Genomic DNA, 24,900 nt, shown 5'->3' with positions numbered 1-24,900 from the left:
CCTAGGTAAGTAAAACTTGAATTACGTTACAAAAGGACCTTTTTAATTGAGGAAAGGAATAGGAAACAAATAATAAAAATAAAACCCAATGTTAATATTTTCATTTTTTTATGTACCTACCTCGGTACCTACCAATATCAGAATACAAAAATCTTCGACAACCAATTGAACCTTCGTTCCACGTTTAAATTTATGTTCTTGATAATACCTTGGAAAATTAAAAACTGATAGCACTACATTAGCTTTCAACCTGCTTGCAGTTGATTCTGAATAATCTTCCATTTTGAAATGTTGACTACATATCAGGGTATAAGGTGTAGGAGTAAAATTGTCCAATCGTGTAGCTTTTACCCATTGCTCCATACGGATTGGATTTTTCAATGGAAATCTAAAGAACATGAATACCTTTTCATTAAAATTGCACTTCCAAACCAAAACCGACTTACCTGTGGTATTGAATATCCTGATTTGGGCTCCACACATTAGTGCAGTTATAGGCACAACAACTTTTCACCATTTTTTCTTAAAAAACGTGAAAAAAAATAAGTTGAAATTGATGAGGACTCTCATAAAAACAAACGTGATAGACAGAGAAAACAATACACTATTTGCAGCCGCACTACTCTCACACGAAGGCTCGTTTTAAAGGAAGCGTTTGCGTACGAGCGAGCCTTCCAGTTGTTTACGTTTATTTCAGTGCACCCTATTTAGCGCTGATGGGATATTGTAAAAATAAAAACAAATATTTTTTTTTTTTTATTATTTAATTTTAATCTCATTAAATATAATAATTATTATGATTTTCGCCTTTTACTATTAGCGTCCTTGTTATAGATTTGATCGTCCGTGTCATCTATATTTGTCAAGTTTTGTCTTCCGGTGTAGAACATATTTATCAAATTTAAAGCAACGCCATTGGTCCATCCGAATCCTTTTTGAACTTCATACTCCCCACCTCCTCCGTATCTGCCCACTTCTATCGCGTCGTATTTCTCGAACATGGCGTTTTCTTGTTTGAATCCCCTCAAATTGGCTTTAATCCAGCGATGGGCCGATTGCTTCGCGATCCGCCTGGCCTGTCGGTCTCTGGTTTTCCACAGACCTAAGTGAAGATAAAGTAAACGTGAAAAGAGTCTTAAAAAACGAAAATTGATTATTATAATGTTTTAAATTATACCTGATGCGCCTCAAACGTGGCTCACCCCTATAACTTTATTTTTTCAGATAAAAAAACGAAATTTGATATGTTAGTATATGACATAAATTAGGATTGATTAACGTATGTAATTGTTTTCGGTCACTTCTTGTTTCACCGGAAATGACTACAACTTTTGATTTTTAAACGGCACCCTGTTTTTCAAATATGCTAATGAGCCACCCTCGTTCTTATTGAAAAATGATTAAAAATACGATTTGAGCATCTTTTAACCGGCCGTGATAAGACACTAAAATTTTTAGACGATAAAATATATTTTTCTAAGACTCCTTGATTAAAAATAGTATTTTTAACACAGTCATGGCACTCTAGGTTGAAACTTAAAATGCGATTTTTGTTTAAGCAAAAATGTCAAAAGTTGACATATGATGTGTCATTCTATTCAGAGTGTCATTTTCTATTGAATAAAGTAAAAAAATCCGAGGGGCCATTTAACAATCAAAAGTTGTTGTAATTTCCGGTGAAACAGGAAGTAATCGAAAACAATTGAATACGTCAATCAATTCTAATTTATGTCATATACTAACATACCAAATCTCGTTTTTTATCTGAAAAAATAAAAAAGTTATAGGAATGGGCCACTTTTGAGACGCATCCGGTATACCTATAGTAAAACTACTAAGTATATTTTTTATCATTAACGCCCACTGCATGCTTGTGAAATATGGGCTCTAACAGCCGAAATGAAGCGGAGACTTACAGCACCCGAAATGAGCTATCTCAGAAGGGAGCGCAGGCGTCTCCAAAATAGATCGGATTACTTACGTACACCGAATGAATGCTCCAGAGACAATTATAGATCATCAAGATCAGAGGTCTGAAGTGATTTGGCCGTCCATTGAGAATGCCGGAGGATGGAGTCCTCCATAAAAAAGAAGGCGTGGTAGACCAAGACGGTAGTGGAACAACACAATCAGACAAGCGATGGCTCTAGCTCTCCAGAGAGCTAGAGGAACTTGATGCACTGGATATAGAGAGGTTTGGCAAAGGCGAACAGGGAAGCAGCAGTAGCTGTATTATTCTTGATTAATATACAATCAGTGTCTATTCAAATCCCATATACTAGGTCTGGTCACTTCATCGGCGTGGTCTGTATTTTCTTGGTAGACCAAGACGGTAGTGGAACAACACAATCAGACAAGCGATGGCTCTAGCTCTCCAGAGAGCTAGAGGAACTTGATGCCCTGGATATAGAGAGGTTTGGCAAAGGCGAACAGGGAAGCAGCAGTAGCTGTATTATTCTTGATTAATATACAATCAGTGTCTATTCAAATCCCATATACTAGGTCTGGTCACTTGATCGGCGTGGTCTGTATTTTCTTGGTAGACCAAGACGGTAGTGGAACAACACAATCAGACAAGCGATGGCTCTAGCTCTCCAGAGAGCTAGAGGAACTTGATGCACTGGATATAGAGAGATTTGGCTAAGGCGAACAGGGAAGCAGCAGTAGCTGTATTATTCTTGATTAATATACAATCAGTGTCTATTCAAATCCCATATACTAGGTCTGGTCACTTCATCGGCGTGGTCTGTATTTTAATGCATGCGACAGAGATAAATATAAATAAATGACCGGTTGGCAGAGAAAGAGATAAAGTAAAAACGCGGCATACAGTGTTGCCGGTTTTTACGTTCGTAGGAAAATGTGTGTAGAATAAAATAAACTATTTTAAAAACTTTCATGTATACTACTGAAATGAAAATAATATATCTCAGCTAAATATAATCTATTACAGCTAACTAATAGTGAACTAGATAGAGTAACTAATAGTAAAACTAATAGAGTAACTAATAGTGAAGAATAAAGTTCCAACACTAGATGCAACATTTTTCATAAACGCCGACTTGTGCAGTTTGAAATGTTGAAGCAAAATCTGGCAATACCGCATAGAAGAAATGTATCAACTAACCAACTTTCTAATACATTTGATCTTTTTAATACATTTTATCGTCAGCACATTTTACGTCAGCAAGTTGTTAGACTTCAAAGGCCTAAGAATCAAAAGAGGACCATAGTAGATCTAAAAAGCCCACAGCGGAACAAACTGAACTGCCACCTAGAAGAATCTAATCTCATCTTGTTATGCGTTTCGTATGTCCTTCAGTGTATATGGTGTTCTAAAGATGATAATATTAAGAGTTGGTATTCCATTAGGTTTCACTATAATAGCAGTAATCTTGTATAATAATATTTGACAAAGATAATTACCTAAAATAACTATTTCTTGTAATGGCGGCCAGGCATTAGGCAAGTCCCACTGTTCATTGTTGTCGTCCAGAGAAGTGGGAATTCCCCCTCTAAAGTCATCTATTTTCAGTTTGGTAAAATATTCCGCGGCTTTCCTACCATACTCTTGTCTTAAACCTAAATTGTACGACTCCGCCCACAAGGGTGCGAAATTACTAGGGTAGAATAATTTTCTCCATTTAGATAATTCTGGGTCGTAGTCGTACCATATTCCGTCGATTGGGTCGTACAGTACGTCTTCGATGGATTTTAACCAGATTTTCGATTTTTCGTTCCATTTAATTGAGTTTTCAACGTCATTAAGTGTTGTGTAAAATCTGAAATAAATTTATCGTTTTGTAATACACTCACTGACATGAAGAACGGGCCCCTTAAAATTCTGATGTATTTTAAAGTTTAATATATTTTGTTCTAGTGGGCCGATTTTGATGATTTTTAAGCAATTTGTAGCTAAATTATTTGACTTTTTAGTATCTCTTCTTAAAGTCTTCCAAGTTCTTGAGTTCCGCCTTTAGTTGGTTACCACTTGGGAAGCAGAACGGTTCTGGTTCGATTAGTGGAGTGTTCGCTCCTTTTCTAGCTAGATCATTTGCTTTTTCATTGCCTTCTATCCCTTGGTGAGCAGGCACCCAGAGTAGGAGGACTCTGTTTTCTTTGTCTGATTTATTCAGCTTCTCTATGCATTCTTTGACCAATTTCGAATTGATTGATACTGAGTTGATCGTTTTTAACGCTGTTTGACTATCAGATAAGATGGGTATTTCTTGTTTCCGATAGTTCCTATCTAAGATAAGTTGTACGCATCTATCGATAGCGTAGATTTCTGCCTGTAGATGCTAGGATAGATACCCATTGGTTCGGAGTATTTAGTTCTCGACCCAAATACTCCGATCCCTGTTCCCGCATTGGTTTTGGAAGCATCAGTATACCAAGTTATGATATGATCTTTTAACTGCTGAGTAGACGTTTCTCTCTTCCAATCCTTTTTATTGCTTAATACTACATTGAGATGTTTCTCAAAGTTGTACATTCTTGGCATATCATCCACTGGGAGTTGCAGGTGAGATACTTCCTTTTTGAGGGCGTTCCAAGCCCCTAATCTGACAATTCTCCCAGTACTGATTCCGTTAGTAACCATTCTAATCATTGTCGCATTGGCATATCTACCGATGACAATGTGCAGTGGTGTTAGATCTAGAATGACCTCCATTGCTGCTGTTGGACAGGTTCTCATGGCTCCTGTGATGCAAACGCATGCTAGTCTCTGGACTTTGCACAGATTTAGCATTGCCGTCCGTTGCTCTAATTTTGTGTACCAAGCAACTGCTCCATAAGTAATCATGGGTCTTACTATCATGGTATACATCCAGCGCAAATTTTAGGGGAGCAGCCCCATCTATTTCCGGCCAGTCTTCTGCATATCATGAGAGCCTTTGTGGCTTTGCTGGTAATGTTTTTAAAATGTCTGTTCCACAGGAGTTTACTATCTAGGGTTATTCCCAGATATTTGACTTCCTGTAATGGCAGTATTTCCTTTCCAACCAGTTGGATTCTTTGTTTGCCTTCATGTTTCCCCAGAGCGATCATGACTATGTCATCTGCATACCCAATGCAGTGTATTCCCGCTAGAGTTAATTCATCTAGTAATTCATCCACTACCAAGCTCCACAGCAAAGGGGAGGTAAGGGGAGGTTACTCCACCTTGTGGAGTTCCTTGCGTTGTTTTAAAAGCTACAATTTTGGTGCCCATCTGAGCCTCTGCTGTTCGTGTTCACAGCATTTGCCAATACCAGCGAATAATAGTTCTGTTCGCCGCTCTTGTCTCTAGAGATCGCCTGACCATCTTATGTGGTATATTGTCAAACGCCCCCGCAATATCCAAGAAGGCACAAATTGCTGTTTCTTGCTATCCAGACTTGTCTGTATTAGCTCCATTAATTGGTACAGAGCAGTTTCTGTGGATCTGCCCGCTCTATATGCCTGCTGACTATCGTGCAGTGGTTTAACATTTAGATGATTTTCTCCAATATGGTTGTCAACTACTTTCTCCAGCGTTTTTAGTATGAACGATGTGAGACTAATAGGCCTAAATGACTTGGGATTTGACCAGTCAGTTTTGCCTATTTTGGGTATGAAGATTACTTTTGCACTTCTCCATGTGGTTGGTATAAATCCCATCGCTAGACTGCTTCTTGTAATGCTTAGTAGATGGCGAGTAGCTATTTGCTGACCCTCCTTTAGAAGGGCAGGAAAGATCCCATTTACCCCTGCTGCTTTATAGGGCCGAAAGGTGTCGATCGCCCATTTCAGTTTTTGTTCCGTTGTTATTAGCTTGGCCACTTCCCAATCACTGCAAGGATTTTGGAGTTCAGTGGGAGCTACATCGCTACATGCGTATCAATAGGTATGCTACCTGGAAAGTGTGTATAAAGTAGGAGGTATAAGACAATAACGATTTACAGCAATTTTAGCATTGAAAGCATGCCTTTGCTTTTCCTCATCAACACACCAACAACACACTTCTAAAAAAGTGTTTATTGTTTACTTTAGTAGAGATGGTTTTAGGTCCTGAAGTATCGGCTGTAATTGATCATGGTGGAGATCAACTTTTGGACTTAAAACATCTCTGCTAGAGTAACTGCCCAACACGCAATAATAATATAATTTTTCAAAGAGAGTGACATTACATAAATCATAAACACTATTTTATAGGTCTGTTGACTTGGACCAAAAGCAAAGGTGGTTTAATTTTAAAAAAAAACAAAAAAATGTTAGTGTCTTCTTCAAAACCGAATATCTTCAAAAAAATAAATCTATTGAGATGACCAAAAAAAAAACAAACTATCGAGAAAAGGGGCATCTAGATGATGAAATTATTTTTAAATTTCTTGCTTTATTAACGTACTCCACAGGGTGTTTCAAACTTTCACCAAAATATCAACATTTTGTTTTCCCTCGTATAATTGACAGATGGCAACTTTCATTTTTAATTTAGAAAAAGGAACTAAAAAGTGAAATAACTTAGCTACAAATTGCTTAAAAATCATCAAAATCGGTCCTCTAGGACACAATATATATAATTTTAAAATACATGAAAATTTTAAGGTGCCCGTTTTGAGTGTAGATTTTGATTAATATTGTCACTATCCAGAACTTTGAATAAAAATATTAAAAGGGGCCCTACACGTTACCCTAGGCCCTACTACGATTTAATCTGTATGTCAAATCGCAAAGTTCAAATCTTAATAAGGGCCCTACGGATAACGATATCTTAGAGATTTGAATTGTACACTCCTTTAATTTCCAATCCAGATCTCAACATGTAGTAGCGGCATGCTGAATATTTTTTTATTACAGACCACATATTTGGCCGGAACTGTGCTTCTTTAGTTAGCAATTAAGTAAGTAAATGCTTACTCGGATAAAGTTAGGAATGCTTTACATAAAAAAGCATTAAGGTCAACAGGAATTACTCTTTGGGCGTCAATGTGAGTTAAATTTGTTCTAGTTTCCCCCTTGTCATCAAACAACCATCTGCTTGAAAAATCCCATCCGGTCTCCGCCCCACTCTTCAGTCCTTGATAGCAATGCTCCTAAGTAAAAAAAAAATGTTTTATAATATGCAGTCAATAATAAAGAGAAATATGAAAGTATTCAAACTTCACAACATGCAAAGTGCGGAAAGATTCATGAGGCACAAAGTAAGGGAGGTTTTTCATATAACTTTATAGAGAGTGTCCAAAAATTTCTATTAAATAATTACTAGCTTTAAACGGCAATTACTTGTTTAATTTAAATAGAACACCCTGTATATTTTATGAGAATCAGATGAACAATTTAATTGTCTATCAAATTGTATTATATATCTCTTCAAGTTTTTGTAGGAAACGCATTTTCTTATAATTTAGATCTCATTTATCACTATACCCATGGAATATTGACATTTTAGATTTTTTTAAAGCAACATATGTACAAAATATATAGGTGGTAAAAATAATAAAATTGCAAGCCCATTTATTTACAAAAAGAAAACTATTTAAATCTTTGTAAAAGTATATACCAATTATTACTAATTATTAATATACCACCATTATTTCTGCCCAAAAATTAGTTAATTACATACTTAATTGTTTTAATTAAAAATTATTCTAAATAAATGTGGATTTGACTCAGAAATCAATAAAAGAATAAGTTATGAAAATGAGCGTCTCTATTGTTATAAATAAGCATTCGTCAAAAAATGAAATAAAATTTATAAGGTTTTACTTTTTACCACACTGTCTAATACACATACAAAATTCACTTTTTAGTATTTGGAGCAATTATTATTAATCAACGTAAAAAGTCAATTAATGTAGTTTGATTACTGGGATCATATTAATTGGTCCTCTTTAACAAAAAAATATTTAAACAGTTTTTTTTTATCTTTTAATGAAATAAGCGAACTATATCGACAATATTAGTATCTGGTACTCTTTGAAAATTCGTTACATCTTTAAAAATAATCTAAAATGTCAATATTCCATGGGTATAGTGATAAATGATATCTAAATTATAAGAAAATGCATTTTCTACGAAAACTTGAAGAGATAGATAAAAAATGGTATAATACAATTTGATAGACAATTACAGCGTTTTCACATGCGACGGACCGTCCGTCATGTTTTTTCAAGATAGCCGTTGAACAAACTCCGTCGGACGGAGCATATGCGCCCATGTGAAGTTGTTCATATAAACTCATGGTACTTACTCGAGGTCACGGACGCTCCGTCGCGGACGGTCCGTCGCATGTGAAAGCGCTGTTAAACACATTATCTGATCAATAAATAAACTTCAGTAAATATTTACAGCGCTTTCACATGCGACGGAGCGTCCGCAACTTCGAGCAAGTACCATGAGTTTATTATGAACACATGGGCGCGTATGCTTCGTCCGACGGCTATCTTGAAAAAACACGACGGACGGTCTGTCGCATGTGAAAACGCTGTTAGTGTTAAAAACTTCGATACCCTTCGAGAAATGAAGCCTTAAAATTTTTACTGCAATTTCATAAAATTGAAAGTATTTCAAAAATGGTTAGGTTATACAACTATAATATTTTTTACTTATTTGGGACACTCTGTATTTTGTAAAAATATTTTTTAAATTTTAGCTCTAATAGTCCTTCAACGAACCCAAAACTTACAATTTGTAAAAATCTAATCGTTTAGCTACAATACTCCGTGCCGTCTGTGATGAACAACCCTGTAGAGTTATTTAAAAAAAATCGCACCAGTAAATTGAAATATGATCTGTGCGTGGCACTAGTCAATTTTTGGGTATTTTTTTATGTAGTGTTTTTATTCAGATATGTACTATTTTTCTTAATTTAGTAGAGAGGGTTTATTAGATAAAATTAGTAAGAAATGAGCTCTTATATAATATTTATTTTGTTATAAAATATAGCCTAAATCAATTTTACTGGATATATTTTTACCTTTTCGGGGCCTGTTGCAAAATATGAACACGTCACAATATCTTCATAATACGACTCGGGTCTAGGAGTGTTACTTTCAGAAATATAATGTGCCATTTCGTAGGTAACTCCGTTTTTCTGAAAAGTTATCGTTTTTTTCTCCAACCAGTATGTCAGTTCTCGATCGAGCAGCGCAATATTTTTCTTTAACCATTCGTTGTCATTTGTGCTGGCCATGTATTTTCTTGCCATCAGTGTCAATAGTGGCGGCTGTGATCTTAGGGAATATAATATAATTTTAGTTCAGATTTTGAGACATATGAGAGTGAGTCTTAAATAAATGGAAATATTTTGAGGGCTGGTAGATCTCGATAAAAGAAACATATTTTCTCTTTATCGGTTTTAAAATAAGTCCAAAATAACCGAGTTATTTGACTTTAAAATTTTTCCAAAAAATTATTTTTTGCTTAAATCTTGACAACCACTAGATTTTTTCTGGGTTTTCTTTCTTGTAAATTTAAGCTAATACTTGCTATTGATATTGGAGGTAATTTTGAACGTTTATTATTGATTTCCAACTCCTCATTGATGTTCGTAACTTATAAAATTATTATGCTTTTTTTGTTTACGACACTTTCCGGAAATCCCAAAAAAGTATAAAAAATGTCTATGTCTCTGTGGCCGATTTATCTCTTCAAGAGTCCTATGTGTAGCCACTGTCAGGGACCACTGTTAAAAAAATCTACAAAATAAAAATGACGTGCTCAAACAAGAACAAGTGTTCTCGAATAGTTGCATTTAGATATTTTAAATAGTTTTTTCTTTGTTCTTTGTATTTTTTTTTGCTTCCGACGTGACGACGGGAAGAGACATACTTCCTGAATCGTTGAGCATTTTTTGTCCGTTAGGCAAATTTGTCTAATTAGTAAACCACTGCTGACAATTAGTCTTCGTTGGATTAACGCAGCAGTGTTTACAAAAAATAACTATTTTATTTTGAAGATTTTCTTACAGTAGCGAAATACCCATAGGCCATTTTTGAAGAGACGAATAAGTTTGTAAAAATCTGAATTTTTTTTTCAGGGATCTTCGAGTCGAAATATTTTGAAAACTATTAATTCTACGTAAAAAATGATAAGGACGCAATATTTTTCTTTAACCATTCGTTGTCATTTATGCTGGCCATGCATGATACAAAGAATACAAGGTATGATATTGCGCAGGTTGGTCACTACGTCACAGGTGATAAACGGTACCATTGGTCGGCAAGCTCCGCGCGCCAATTTCAAATTATCAAACAGATGACATAATAAATGTGAAAATAATTTTTCAAATGTGAAGCTCGATGATTTGACATAACTTTTGGGGTTATGTTCTAATTCTTCCCTATTTTAAGTCTTTTTTATTAGTGGCAATAGAACAATATGGATATTTTTTTTTCTGGGGTATGACGTCACAGGTGGTATGCGCAAACTTAACGAAATTGGAGCCGCCATCGATCATACCTTGTTTTTTTTGTACCATGCTGGCCATGTATTGTCTTGTCATCAGGGTGTCGTCTTATCATCTGTCGCATTCGTCAAATATTTCGAATTTATGATTTCAGTCTAATAACTACCACAGATTATAAACTTTGTTTTTTCTTTATTGTTTTTCGTGGTTCCAATTTTCGGAATCGGGCACTAGTTAGGTTACTAGTTTGCGCACATAGCACGCCCACTTATGGCCTCTAAAATTGTGCACAGCACCTGACCGGCACAGTTATTAGAGAGATATCGGAAAACCGAATAGCGTCATGCAGTATTTACGCGTACCTTATCATGGTTACGATATGCGCGAGTCAATTTTTAACGCAACACCCGCTAATAACGTCACCGCCTAACGTAATTTGCGGATCAACTATACCAAGCGCTATTTCTAAATAACGTTTAAAAATTGCTTAAATGGGCATGTGCGGGTATTTACAACCTGTGCCGGCCGGCGACATTTTATTTTAGGTTATGTTTGAATTGTTTTGAATTATTACTTTAGTTTTATTAGGTAGGTAATCTGATATTTAAGTAGCTGGGATTAGTTTTAATTAAATACACTTCTTCCAATATTAAAGAACCTATAAAGAGGCTTAGGTTTACAGCAGATGACGACTTAGCCCTTCTAAGAGAATTTGTAGCTTGTTGCCCTAAACCCACTGGCAGACGTTGAACAATAAAGCACTGGAAATAAGCACTTTAGCCCTTTAGTTTTAAAATACTTGGTAAACAAAACAATTTCAAAGTTTTAAATTCACAGTTAGGTTAAGTTTAAATAGCGGACGCGACGCGAACAGAGTTCTTTCCGATCCGATAACTATAAATGAAGAGAGTTAATACCACCTCACGTAAAGGAAATAACACCTGGCCTTATTAACGGCCATGCACGCTATTCGGTTTAGCGATATATCTCTATTACGCTGTTTATTGTTATTTTACGCGAGTTTATTTTTGCGCACAGGAAATTTTACTCGTTTGCACATCGTCATAAAAAATAATTTCGTACCACGAATTAGGGACAAGATTTTTATCTGTATACTTATAGGATACCTAATCTGTGTAACTACATTTAGTCAACATGTTTAATTTATGTCAATGATAACAGGTATTGATAATTTCGATTTCAAATTTCTCGGGAACCATTACTCGTAGCGATTTTTACCAATAGACCTTTTTTACGTAAAAAAACAACGTAAATGTATATTTTTTCATTCAGTGGTTTTATACAGGCACGGACGAAAAGTTATTACTCTTCAAACCAGTTAAAAAATATGTAGGTTGTGCCCTCTAGAAGTAGGAGTCATATTGACATCAAAATCAAATTTTTCATGTGAAAAAAGTCCTAGATACCAATTTTCATCTAAATATTGAGGTTAATTCAGAAATTATTTGGAAAAAATCGAAATAAAAATGAAACTTCTACACCCTGTATCTCAGAAACTAATAATTTTTGGACATACATTTAAACGAACTTTTTTACTTATTTTTATCTGCATAATCTGCTGCCGATATTTCCAAAATACAGTTTGGACCACCCTGTATATTATTGTGGGATTCTTGAGGGTTATTTAAGTAACGAGTTGTAGTTTTTAATTATTAAATAAATTAGTTAAGTGTATTATCGTGTATTCTATAACATACAAGGGTTTTAGTCCTTACTAAAACTATTATACGTATATAATATTGTTAAAGATTATATACGAAACATTCTTATCTAATTTTTAATGAATCGTGGAATTATTTCAGATAATTAATTATTTATTTTTCCGAATTCAATAATTCTACGAGGCATAAATTATAAATACACCTGTTTAAGTAATAAACCCGTCCTCCATTAGGAACAAAACCATACTTATCAACCATATACAGCAAATTCTCGATCATCCCCCTAGCTGTATCTTTCATATCGCTCAGTAACAATCCCTCGATAATCCAGTACGTATCCCAATAATAAAACTCCTTGAACCTCCCTCCAGGGATGATTATTCCATTGGGAACACCGATCAGAGAATATTGCCTGGGCTTTTCGAACACCGGTTTCGATATTTTTCGACCCAGAGTAGGCCAAATGGCCACCAAATCCGAGGCAAACCGTCTCATTTCTTTGTCGTGTATTTTATCTAATAAACCTGGAGATGGGGTAAAATCAGGTGGTGTCCATTCCTCCATCTCTTTGCTGTTTTCGAAATTTTTTGAAACGAAATTTTGGATTTGCTCTTTGGATGGAGTATTATTGGTTTCTCTCATCAACGAATTGAAATTCTCTAATGTAACGTCTTCGTTGTTGATTTGGTTCAAGTCCACGAAGGTTTTCGAGTCTGGGTAGATTCTAGCACGTTGAACGGTGTCCAGAAGACGGCCCTGGCAATATACTTCGCTATCGCACGATTGAGCTTCGTCTGCGCATCCGTATCGCGCAGAAAAACTGGCTGGTTTTGAATTTACCGAAAGAATATAATGGAATAAAACAGTAACTGCCCACAACTGTAACATTTTTTGATAAAATTTGCGACAAAGACAAAACTAACGAAAATAGTAATTTAAAAAAAAGACTTTTTACTTTTTTTATAACATAATTGGTATGTAGTTTATCTTTATTTTCCCTGTAGGTGGTGATACATTATTTAAAATTATTATTTACCATGATAAACGTATCTTATCGGTGGGCTTTTTAAATTGCATGAGCCACTTAAATAAATTATGTAAGTCGATGCTTTGATAATAGGAATGACTAGACAGGGTGTTTCAAAACAAATTCGAAAATTTTAAAGGTCAAGTATTTAATATTTTATAACTTTAAAATTATATCTATTTACTGCGTACTGTTCTAAAATTGTCCATGTATATTCTTTTTGTAATTTTAAAGACTTAAATTTTTTTGAATTGTATTATTTGTATTGTGTATTTTTTGTTGTTTGAATTTTTTTGTGATTTTGTTGTTTGTGAGTGCTTTGTCGATGAAGCTGCTTTGGCTTTTTGCACAATAAAGCGTTGTTTGTTTATTGTTTTGTTGTACTCTTAAAAATAGTAAAAAAATTCCTATAAGTATAGGGCGGAAAAAGCATATTAAGGGAATTAGGGGCACTGAAAGGGTGAATTTAAAAAACGGTTGTTTCGAAATTGTAGGCTTAAAAAACGAGATAAGATTTCGAAAAAAAATGCTCTGCATAAATTTGGACCCTAAATCAAATGGTGATCCTGAAAAATTATTTGGAAAAGCGGAAAGGGTAATTTTTGCAAGAGTAGGGGGTTGTTTTGTGAATAACTTGTTTAAGGTTATTTTTTTTTCCAACGTGGGTTCATTTTTTAAAAACTATATACTTTTTCCTACAAAAAAGGTGCTCTTGTTGCACATCGCCCAGAGTGACGGTTTTCGAGAAAATTGAAGGCAAAGAGTTTGCTCTGATGGGTTGCTAACTCAACATAAACTTATGAAAGTTATGGCGGTTCAAAAGTAACCAAGTAGTTATTAAATAATTAATTGGAAAATCAATTTTTTTTTACACCATTTCAATGACACCCTGTATTTTGAAAGCAAGTTTTAAATTTATTTGATAAAAAGCAATCAAAATGGTGGTTTGTATTATAATAATTAGTGATGTTGATTTCCGTTACTTTTGATTACTCGTTACTAATCGTTACTCAACTACTAAGTATCATTTTAAATATTCGTTACTTTGATTACTATGATTACTTTGTACTGATTTTGTTACTGCTGTCAACCTTTGTGTCTAATTTCCCCTGCTTAAGGGATACCTTTTCAAAAATAGATTCTGAGTACTCACGATTTTCATTTAATGAAAAAATTAATGTACAGTACGTCTGTCTGTTCTGTAGCTACGGGGTATCCGTGAGAGGGGAAACGATATTCTCTCGATGTTTTTCGTAAAAAAATAGACGACGCGTCCCATCAATAAAAATTCAACAACTTTGCAAGTAGCCAATAAAATGAGTGGGCGGAGCGATTTGCGGTGACGCACTCGTCAAATCGACGTATAAAATATATTGCTGTTTATTTAAATGTTTTTTGTCCGCATTCCTTTCATAGACACAGATCCAGCAGATGTACTGTATGTGTGTAAATTTAATACTTCTAGAACCGTTACAATTTTTTGTAGAAATATTCAAAAGATCACTCTAATTTCACCCTTTTAGGGGATGAATTTCAAAAAATCGTTTTTGAGTACCTACTTTCATCACTTAAGGGCACAATATTCTGTGCTAATTTTCATACTCCTAGAAGATAGTTTTTCTAAACATTCATCCCCCATCTCACACCCCGGCGAATTTCTAAAAATCGCCCCTTAGGCCGGCCGTTCACGAGCGACATTTTGCAGTCATACCGACCACAATACTGTGGTTACAATTACAAATTTTTGAGACAACTTTCACCCCTTATTTTACCCTCTTAGGGCCGACGTACATGGACCACATATTTGCAGTTTAATCAACCACAATTTGCTGTCAAGTCGAATCAAGTTTGCAGTTCATTCGACTACATCTCGAACACATTGAAGTATATTTGCAGTCCCATCAACTGCATCCTGCAGTCGGTTTAATCACTACTGTTATGGAATCATAGCCCCACCATAAAATAGTTTAAAAATGACTTTTGACAACGAAGATTGCAGTTGGCTACAGTGCATTTAGAAAACAGTTACCGATGTTAAATTGGCTATTCCTCTATTAAGGTTACACAAGAATATTTAGTTTTAATCATTGTCTAACATTATTAATTACAATATAGTAAAAAAATCGTAAAACTGCTGGGCACTAGGCAGTGACTAACTGTTCTGGCGGTCCGCCTTTTATAGGTTAGTTATATCCACGGTGTTAAACTATTTAAAAAATCGTCTAATTATTTCTTATTTTTGAATTGATTTATATCAAACCATGTTATTGTTATATATAAAAATATCTTTTATTGACATCGGGTCAGTCAATAATTTTCCCAATCAGCTCGATATATTTATGATGTTGACAATATTACTCATCAAGCAATACTACTGTTATATTAATCAATTAAGGCCGCGTAAACAAATATAACATATTCTATTTTATATACTAATTCATTATAATAAAATTAAATCATCAAAATATTGTAATTATATTCCTGCAGTTTAAGTGAAAAGTTGTGTTCCTAATATATACATATTAGAAACGCGTGTTCAAATAATGGTATATAAAAATATCTTTTATTGACATCGGGTCAGTCAATAATTTTCCCAATCAGCTCGATATATTTATGATGTTGACAATATTACTCATCAAGCAATACTACTGTTATATTAATCAATTAAGGCCGCGTAAACAAACATAACATATTCTATTTTATATACTGATTCATTATAATAAAATTAAATCATCAAAATATTGTAATTATATTCCTGCAGTTTAAGTGAAAAGTTGTGTTCCTAATATATACATATTAGAAACGCGTGTTCAAATAATGGTGGAATATACAGGGTGTCCCAGAAATGAGTGCAGATATTTTAAGGGGTGGTAGATCTGGTCAAAATAAACATATTTTCCCTTTACCATTTTTAAAATAAATTGAAAATAACCGAGTTATTTAACTTTGAAAATTTAAAAAAATAATCGCAACATTTTGAGAACCGCCGGCAGATATCGCCAACTACATCCAATTGCCCGGATCAAGCCCGAATTTCAGTTAATTCGACGCACTGTGTTGCCATAGGGACAAGAAAGTGTATGTTAAAAGTAAGTCATAAAATCACAACACCTGACGAGTTTGCAGAGATTCATTACATTTTTAAGATTGTGATATTATTACATAAAATAAATTAAAAGTTAAATGTTTAATAATGTGTTAAAAAATGTGTTAAAAAAGTTAAATTAAAAAACTTACCCAACATTAAAAAAGATACTTATGACAGATTGTAACTGTGACAATTCTCTTTTTCGATATACACTTAACTAAAATACACTTCACTGTGCTGCTTTACTTGTACATGCTGTAGTTATTATAATAACTACTAAAATAACAGTGTCCCCATTTTTAACACATTATTTTCATATAGGCCTCATCACAATTTGAATCACTGATTTACAAAACTCCTTGAAAAGCACACATTACTTTGAATACCTTTCTGAATGAATAAATGTTGAGAATTATTGTCTCTCACCGCCACTTTACGAACTACTTTCAATCTAAGGAAATACATGTTTCACTCAACAATTTTAAATACATATTTTGTTTTTTCGCTATTTTTTCTATGTATTTCAACAATTCCATCGACAGCCCAATCGTCGCGTCGGCCACCGGCCAAGAGAGCGGCGCATCACTGGTAACTGCTCCTTTGTCGCGCCGCCGTGTCGAGCTTGCGTCATGCGAGGTTGCCGTAGTTTCAACAATTTCAAATTCAAGACACTCGAAGCAATCAAATTCTTATTAAATTTTAAAAATAAAACAGAACACATGAAAGGAACAAACAAAACACAAATGAATTGGTTATTGATAAGGTCACAAAAAAGAAATTTCTAAAATGTTTATCGTAATTCAGAATTCAATACATCGAAAACAGCCCGACGAATAACCAATTCATTTTTATTTTGTTTATTTTCTTTCATGTTTCTCTGTTTTATTTTTAAAATTTAATACGAATTTGATTGCTTCGAATGTCTTGAATTTGAAATTGTTGTAACTACGGCAACGTTGCTTAACATCATCGTCTGACGCAAGCCCGCCACGACGGCGCGGCGACCGGCGACTCAAAGGACCAATTCACACGCGGCGGTTCTTGGCTGACGGTTAGGCCAGAGAAGAACGACCGGTTAGGCTGTCGATGGAATTGTCGAAATATATCGAAAAAATAGCGAAAAAACAAAATACGTTGTCAATAATTGTTGAGTGAAACATGTATTTTCTTAGATTGAAAGTAATTCGTAATGTGGCGATAAGAGACAATAATTCTCAACATTTATTCATTCAGCAAGGTATTCAAAGTAATGTACGCTTTTCAAGGTGTTTTGTAAAACAGTGGTTCAAATAAAACAGGGAAACATGAAAGAAAACAAACAAAACAAAAATGAATCGATTATTCGTTGGGCTGTTTTCTAAATTTCTTGAATTGAATTTTAAATTACGATAAACATTTTAGGAATTTCTTTTTGTGACCTGATTGTGAATAATATGAATCATTTTATTAAATTTATTCCAAAATAAAGTTATTTTGCAGCATAACAAAGATTTTCGTAAACGTCATAAACGTAATGTTTTAGTTAATATTCGGTGGTTTTTGTTAAGTTTTCATTGAAAGGGTAAGTACTAAAAATAATTAATGTGTTTTTTTTCTATCATTATTGATAATGAGCACTGATAAAAGATTAAATTTAACATTCCTAACTAATTTTTTGAGTAGAAATTTGTCTATGAATTTATAAATGTAGAACTATGTTCCGCCGAACTGTGTAGAATGTCGATAACATAGGAGGTTGCAACACTGCAAGGTTTAGATACACCGTAGGGAAATCTCAGGTGAATAAACAAGTGGCACTAAAAAGTTTTTTCAAATTTCCCGGAAAATGTCAAGAAAAATTTTAAATTTTCAACATTTTTTTTTCGCAAAAAAACCTCATAGGCGTGTTTCTGGGGTTGAACTATACTACCAGTTAAAATATTCGCACTTATTTCTGGGACACCCTGTATATAAAAATATCTTTTATTGACATCGGGTCAGTCAATAATTTTCCCAATCAGCTCGATATATTTATGATGTTGACAATATTACTCATCAAGCAATACTACTGTTATATTAATCAATTAAGGCCGCGTATATAAAAATATCTTTTATTGACATCGGGTCAGTCAATAATTTTCCCAGTCAGCTCGATATATTTATGATGTTGACAATATTACTCATCAAGCAATACTACTGTTATATTAATCAATTAAGGCCGCGTAAACAAACATAACATATTCTATTTTATATACTGATTCATTATAATAAAATTAAATCATCAAAATATTGTAATTATATTCCTGCAGTTTAAGTGAAAAGTTGTGTTCCTAATATATACATATTAGAAACGCGTGTTAAAATAATGGTGGAATATATATCAACATAAAACGAGATGTAATTAACGAAATATCATGGTAGCAACAGCTATTTTAGAAACATCTAGGTTTACTTACACTGAGATTTATGAAAAAAAATCCTTTGCCTCGGGTACAGATACCGCCACGTTTTGGAAATAGCTCAAAACGAAACAAAATGAACGGGGAAACAAAAAACGCCAAAAAAATCTCCCCACGCCCTCCTCACGAGTAGTTTTCAGGCGCTTTTAAGAGTCGAAAGTAGGTCGAGGCAAACCGAAGTGGGTCAAGACAACTGGAAATAAATCGAAATGCGACAAACTTGAGCGACGAAATGCGACATGCGACCTTGGCCTGTTTCTAGTGTAGAGGCTATTTAAGTAGTTATAGTAATCAAAGTAATCGTATGGTTTAAACTTCGTTACTCGTTACTTCGGGCATCGATAAGAGTACTCTAGTAATAGTTACTTTTTCAACATCTCTAATGATAATTTTGTTGTGACAAGAAAAACTTCTGGGTTTGACGAACACAAAAATAATTTTCTAATGGTTTTGTGTACTACGTATATAAAATTAAGAATGAACATTAAATAATTTCAGGCTCATCTCCCATTCATACTACAGAACAAAGGTGAATTAATAGTGGAGAGTTTTATACCCGAAGAAAGAGATTTTATTGCTTTAATTTTCAGTCTTTATAACCAATCAATGTCCACTGACCAGAATGTTTTAGAAAGTCAATGCACGTTTATGTATGAATCGATTAACAATATTAAGGTAAGCTAATCAACCATCTATTCCAAAAAGACACATATAGAATAAAATAATTACATATGTAAATGAGCGTATAATTACATGTTATAGGCGAAACTGGTCTTGGTCTTGCGGTCTTGGTCTTGGTCTTGTACAACATACAAGACTAAAGCTTGATTTTCATACATCCGATATCCGACGATACGATATTAGTTTTATTGGTTGAATTTCAAGACTTCGATTGGTTAGAAAATTACGCAGGTTTTAAGTTTATTGCATTTTCATGCCTCCGTTCATCGTATGTACGATTTGCTTGTGATTAGTGTCATTTTATATTTTCATTTCCATAACGTTTTCACTGTTTTGCTTATAGTCTAAGAGCTAGCAACGTTTTCGGGAGTGGATTTTAAGAAAGCTGGTTCTTTAATATATCTTTTGTTATGATCTCCTGAACAGAGTGCGGTTGCCAGAAGACGGTGCCTTCACTGCTGCGCATCATATCTGTATTCAACATCTGTTTACTACTGCGCACCACAAATTCACCCTGTATTTCAGGAACTAAGGAAGCTAGGACAAACATATGTGTAGAATATTTAGTTTCATAAAAAAGTAGCAAAGTAATTTAAATCATTGTATCTCTACTCATAAACGAGAAATTCCATGAAACACACGAAAATGCAACTGTACCGATGTGTATGTACCCTCTACAGATGTGATGCGCAGTAGTGAACAGCTGTAGTTTACCGGCAGCCAGACGGCTCGCATTTTGGTCAGGGGAACATAGCAAAAGATATATTAAAGAACCAACTTTCTTAAAATGCTCTTTTTCCCGACGTTGCTGGCTCATGTACAATTATATTTTTTAGTAAGATTAGATTGGGTTAGATTAAATTTGTCAAAAAAAGTGTCAAAACATCCGTTGTCATACGATCTTTCTCCGTTGGCGGGCTGGAGTAAAAAATTTACGGATGGAAAGTGGCGCGAAACGCTATGACCAATCAGAGCGCTGTCGGACCATCGTATCAACGATCAACGGATAACGGATGCATAAAAATCAAGCTTAGGCCAAGACTAGCGTTTTATCTGCAAGACCAAGACCGACCATGCAAGACTGACGCAAGACCAAGACCAGCATACAAAACTCTTACGGTCTTGCATTTTTAAAAATAAAAAATATTAAAATATGGTTGCGACGCGATTCTCACTATAACGTACCTATGGAGTGTAGAGGTTGCTCTACACTCCATAAACGTACCGTTACCGTCACGTTGAACAGCCGCGCCGCGCCGTCTCGACAGGAAGCATGTAAAGTAATGTAAGGAAGCATGTAAGTAAATGGGAGGACGTTGCCACGACGCGCGACGCGACGACGACGTTACGGGTAGTATGAATATGTTCATTGTTGGGCACAGGTGGCACACAGGGCACACTTCTTATGGGAGAACTAGCAATGGTTCATAACTTGGCTACAAGCGATTTTCTAGGAATCTTCCTTACCGATAAATTATTGACAAGAGTGACAGATAAAACCTTGACGTTCTTTCAGTAATTGAGTTCATCTCTTTTTCTTTCTAAAGCGTGCGTTGAAAGGAGACAAAAAACATTTTTGGTGACCCATAATTTGTTATTCGAACACCACTTTTCTCCTTTGTCGGGTCGTTGACTTGTCGCCATTTTATTTCTTTTGTTTACACGCTGCAGTTTGCTTTGCAAATTTAAGGTGGGTTCATACAGCCGAATAAAATAAAATAAGAATAAAATAAAATAAGAAATAAGGAATTCTTATTTGTGTGCGTTCATACAGTCAAATAAAATACAATAAGAAATATATATTTGCTCATGCGCAGTACGATGAGGCTGGATAAAAGTTAACTTTTACGATTGTTTATAGTAATTTTACTATTTATAGTATATTTATTTATTCGTTGCCTACTATATTATACATTTTACTTATGTGAAATTATAAAATAAATTAAATCCAAACTGAAAATATTTGTAGGTTAGAATTAAGCGTGCGCAAAGCCGTTTTCAGTTTTCACATAAAATAAAACAAGAAGTTAAAAGATAAAGACTTCTTATTTTATTTGTTATTTTATTTGGCTGTATGAACGCATGTACGGTATCCCATATAACCAACTTTCTTATTTTATTTTATTTTATTCTTATTTTATTTTATTTGGCTGTATGAACCCACCATTTATACATAAAATATTTAGGCAAATATAGGTTTTTGATAAAACTCCTTTGACTAACGTTTAGGTAAGTGTGGATAAATATATTTTTTTCATCTTAACATGCTCATTATCATTCTCCTGATTTAGGTGACAGAAAAGGATCATCAAATCAAACTGAATTTTATATTTTTTCATCCCAGGACCGATAGTTAAATATATATTTTATGGATACCTTCCTAAATATCAACGAGATGAGCCATCGGAAGAAAGGGACCATAATACAAAACAGAAAGGTGATCTTTTTTCTTTCCACTTAGGATATTGAAATTATATACTGTAGTCGTGTTCGGCATTATGCTCTGAGAAATATAGATAAACAAAGAACAACAGATATAAAGCATCCCAGAGGAAAAGAGAGAAAATACCTGTACTCTTCTTCTTGTTTTATGATGGCTCTGCTACAAGGCAACCGCCAGCTCAACTGATATTTGTGAAAGTTATGGCAAAGTATGTCATCTTTTTGATCGACCTGAAAACTTCTAGCAAAAAGATGACACTTTCAACAATACCCTGACAGATATCAGAGACGATACAGGTTTTTCCTCTCTGGAATGCTTTTAATTTATTATTCTTTGTTTATCTAGATTTCCCAGAGCACTATGAACGAACTCAGCTTGTATGTTTGAAATAATCGTCCAGTTGGCTTAAAAATGATGATCGATGACATTTCCCGTATAATTTTACTTTCAAAATTATGATATATATCTTCATTTCTAAGCCATCTATGACGCCATTTTTTTCAGTTTTGTTATAATTAATTTTGTCTCTTGATCTGTACTTGTAACATTATTCTTTTAATTTTAATAATTTATTGTGGTGAAATTAATTTCTGTTGTATATTTGATATTGATATTAAACATATTTTTAAAAAATGGTGTATTTTTCGTGTTTTTATGTATGTCATAATTAAAAACAAATAAACAATTAACATTTTTTATTTTTTTAAACTTCCCGCCATACGTGACAATCTAGTCCGTAGTTCCTACAAGCGAAATTGGGGGCGCTAGTAGCAGTAGACTTGTCAACAGTGTCAAATTTAAACGTCAATTTCACTTTCCAATATTTAGCAAGGCGCTAGCACTTCTTCTTGTGTATGTGTTTTGTGGTTGGGCATATTTACTGTAGTGGCCGGCGGCAATCCGGCGGGCGCGGCGGCTCGAGGCGACGCGCGACGTCACGGTGGCGATGGCGGTACGTTATAGAGAATCGCGCCTTCTCCGTAACTATTGCCAGGGAATATTTAATTTATGGTAGGCGTCAACAATAAGCCATATTCATATAAAATCTTTTTTTTTATCAAAACATACAGGATATTACTGTCAGTGGCGTAACTTGACAACTGGGGGCCTCGGTGCAAGATATTTTTGGGGGCCCCTGAGTAAAGAACAAAACCAAAAGACTGCCTAATATTTTTTATTATATATTTTTTTGAAGGGCTCTGCGGGGCTCCAAGTTCCTGTGGGGCACCGGTGCTTTGCACCGAACTGTCCTATGATAGCTACACCACTGATTACCGTATTAGTTAAGTCGCTCATGTTTTTTGAATGAAATTTTGGGGGTAAAAGTTACTATAAGTGCAACATATTTTAATGCTAAACAGGTGTCGACATATTCACAAGGGACTTGCATATGGGTTATCACTGGAATATTTTTCTAAAAAAAAGTATTAATTGGTTTCTCATCAAAAATACGAAAAAATGTTTCTATAATCATGGATGGGAATCCAAATTTCATTCAAATCACTTGAAGCATTTGAAAGAAAATTATAATAAATCGAAAAGAAACGAAGACTTTAACCTCCTGTAGCTACGAACTAAGCTAAATCTTATTTTTACGTGAGGAATTTCCCCACGAGAGATGGCACATGTTTTTGAAACACTGTGTATATTCTATAAGAAAAAATAAATATCTACCACTTTTTTTAGAAAGGAAAAATGACAAAACAAGCTTGTGACGATATCGATTGCGATCCCAATTTAACACAAATTGTTCATTTGCTGTTCAACAACAAATGTATACGGAACGCTATCAGCAAAGCACGTCATCCAGAGACCATCCCATTCATTACTCAGTTCATTAAGGACTTTGAAGAATTGAAAGAAGTAGCGGAAGTGAAGTTGTACGTAACCGGAACCGAAGAAGAGGCAAGAGATAAGAGACTAAGACAAGCTTTTAAATCAAACATTATGTTGACTGCTGCTATTCGAGGTAATGTCTGATAATGTCTACTGTGCTACTGGTGAAGATCATAATTTTATTTTAACTAGCGATGGGATAACTCGAGCGAAAATTTGCTCGAGTACTTGATTATTGAAATAACCGACATCGCTCGATTATGAACGACCGATGCAAGTTACGCAGACGAGCGCAAGCGATCCTATCGGGCGAATTTGCTATATACATTGCAGAAACTTTGCGAAACTACTCGTCGGTTGGCACTATCATCGAAAAAATATGCGCTCTGCGCACGCAGCTTACTGCTTGGCGTTACGAGTACAAGCGACAGCGGCGGCAAAAAACCGTAGCTTTAAATTCGAGCGAAATTTTGCTCGAGCGATCGCCCGATTATTGAAATTGCTTGAACCTCGAGTACTCGATTATTAATATTCATCGGTTTTTCCCATCACTAATTTTAACCATTGCTATAGAGTATTGACAAACCATAAACATATTTTCTGACAAACGGATTTGAAGCAGCGAAATGAATGCGGACAAAACAAATCGATATTGTCGAGTTTAACTATACAAAACCTAAATTGCTCGATATTACCTATAAATTTAATATACTTTTAGTTCATTCCAACTTTATTCCAACAGACATAATTATATATGGTAAACGCAAAACAATTTCCGATGCACGTGATCAACTTTGAGTCACAAGCGATGGCGACAGCGCTTCTAGATTGTGATGGATTTATGAGATGAATCTTAATTTAAAATTGACAAACAACGTATTTATTATATCATTTTATAGATAGTTTTACGTTTTATTTTTAATTTAATAACTAATATTTTAGTGATTAATTGATTTAGCTTATTTTACTTATTACATATTGGCAAAAACTAGTCCATTATGAAGATTATTATAAGTAGTAATGGGAAAAACCGATTAATTTCAATAATCGAGTACTCGAGTATCAAGCGATTGCAATAACCGAGTGATCATTCGAGCGAATTATCGCTCGTATTTAAAAATACGGTTCTTTGTCCGTCGCACGTTGTAAGTACTCGTTAACGATGGTTAACGCCAAGCGCCAAGCAGTAAGCTGCGTGCGCAGGGCACATATTCTTTCGGTAAAGAACGGCAAGTAGTAGTCCATTTGAAAAAAATTAAGATATGATCAAAAATACGATTTGGGCATCTTTTAACCGGCCAGGGCAAGACACTAAAAACATTAGACGATCAAA

General features: G+C 34.5%; 2 protein-coding genes across 2 annotated transcripts in view; one reads left to right on the top strand and one right to left on the bottom strand.

The window, feature by feature from the left end:
• The window catches only part of LOC115881800 (dynein regulatory complex protein 10-like), a 58,351-nt gene that overhangs the window by 4,438 nt on the left and 29,013 nt on the right, over window positions 1–24,900 (top strand). Inside the window, exons 2-3 of the mRNA XM_030899466.1 lie at window positions 19,106–19,282; window positions 23,418–23,700. Of these exons, the coding sequence (XP_030755326.1) occupies window positions 19,106–19,282; window positions 23,418–23,700 (460 nt within the window). The remainder of the gene's footprint in view (window positions 1–19,105; window positions 19,283–23,417; window positions 23,701–24,900) is intronic.
• Window positions 752–13,017, bottom strand: LOC115881799 (trehalase-like). Its single transcript, XM_030899465.1, has 5 exons — window positions 12,257–13,017; window positions 8,942–9,197; window positions 6,883–7,058; window positions 3,427–3,782; window positions 752–1,102 (listed from the first exon to the last, which is right to left on the bottom strand). Exons 1-5 carry the CDS (start codon window positions 12,940–12,942, stop codon window positions 795–797), a joined length of 1,782 nt encoding a protein of 593 aa, XP_030755325.1. The 5' UTR covers window positions 12,943–13,017; the 3' UTR covers window positions 752–794.

Source organism: Sitophilus oryzae, unplaced genomic scaffold, assembly GCF_002938485.1.
Source record: "Sitophilus oryzae breed Bouriz unplaced genomic scaffold, Soryzae_2.0 scaffold_1740_pilon_pilon, whole genome shotgun sequence".
NCBI classification, from domain to species: Eukaryota; Metazoa; Arthropoda; class Insecta; order Coleoptera; family Curculionidae; genus Sitophilus; species Sitophilus oryzae.
The sequence above is the reverse complement of the archived record's forward strand: the minus strand, read 5'-3'. Positions and strand labels throughout refer to the sequence as shown.

Coding starts and splice junctions, on each gene's coding strand:
- LOC115881799 (XM_030899465.1), bottom strand. CDS start 12,942: ATGTTACAGTTGTGGGCAGTTACTGTTTTATTCCATTATATTCTTTCG. Junction 7,059..8,941: donor TTGCAACAGGCCCCGAAAAG/GTAAAAATATAT, acceptor TTTTTTACTTAG/GAGCATTGCTATCAAGGACT. Junction 1,103..3,426: donor ACAAGAAATAGTTATTTTAG/GTAATTATCTTT, acceptor ATCTTCACTTAG/GTCTGTGGAAAACCAGAGAC.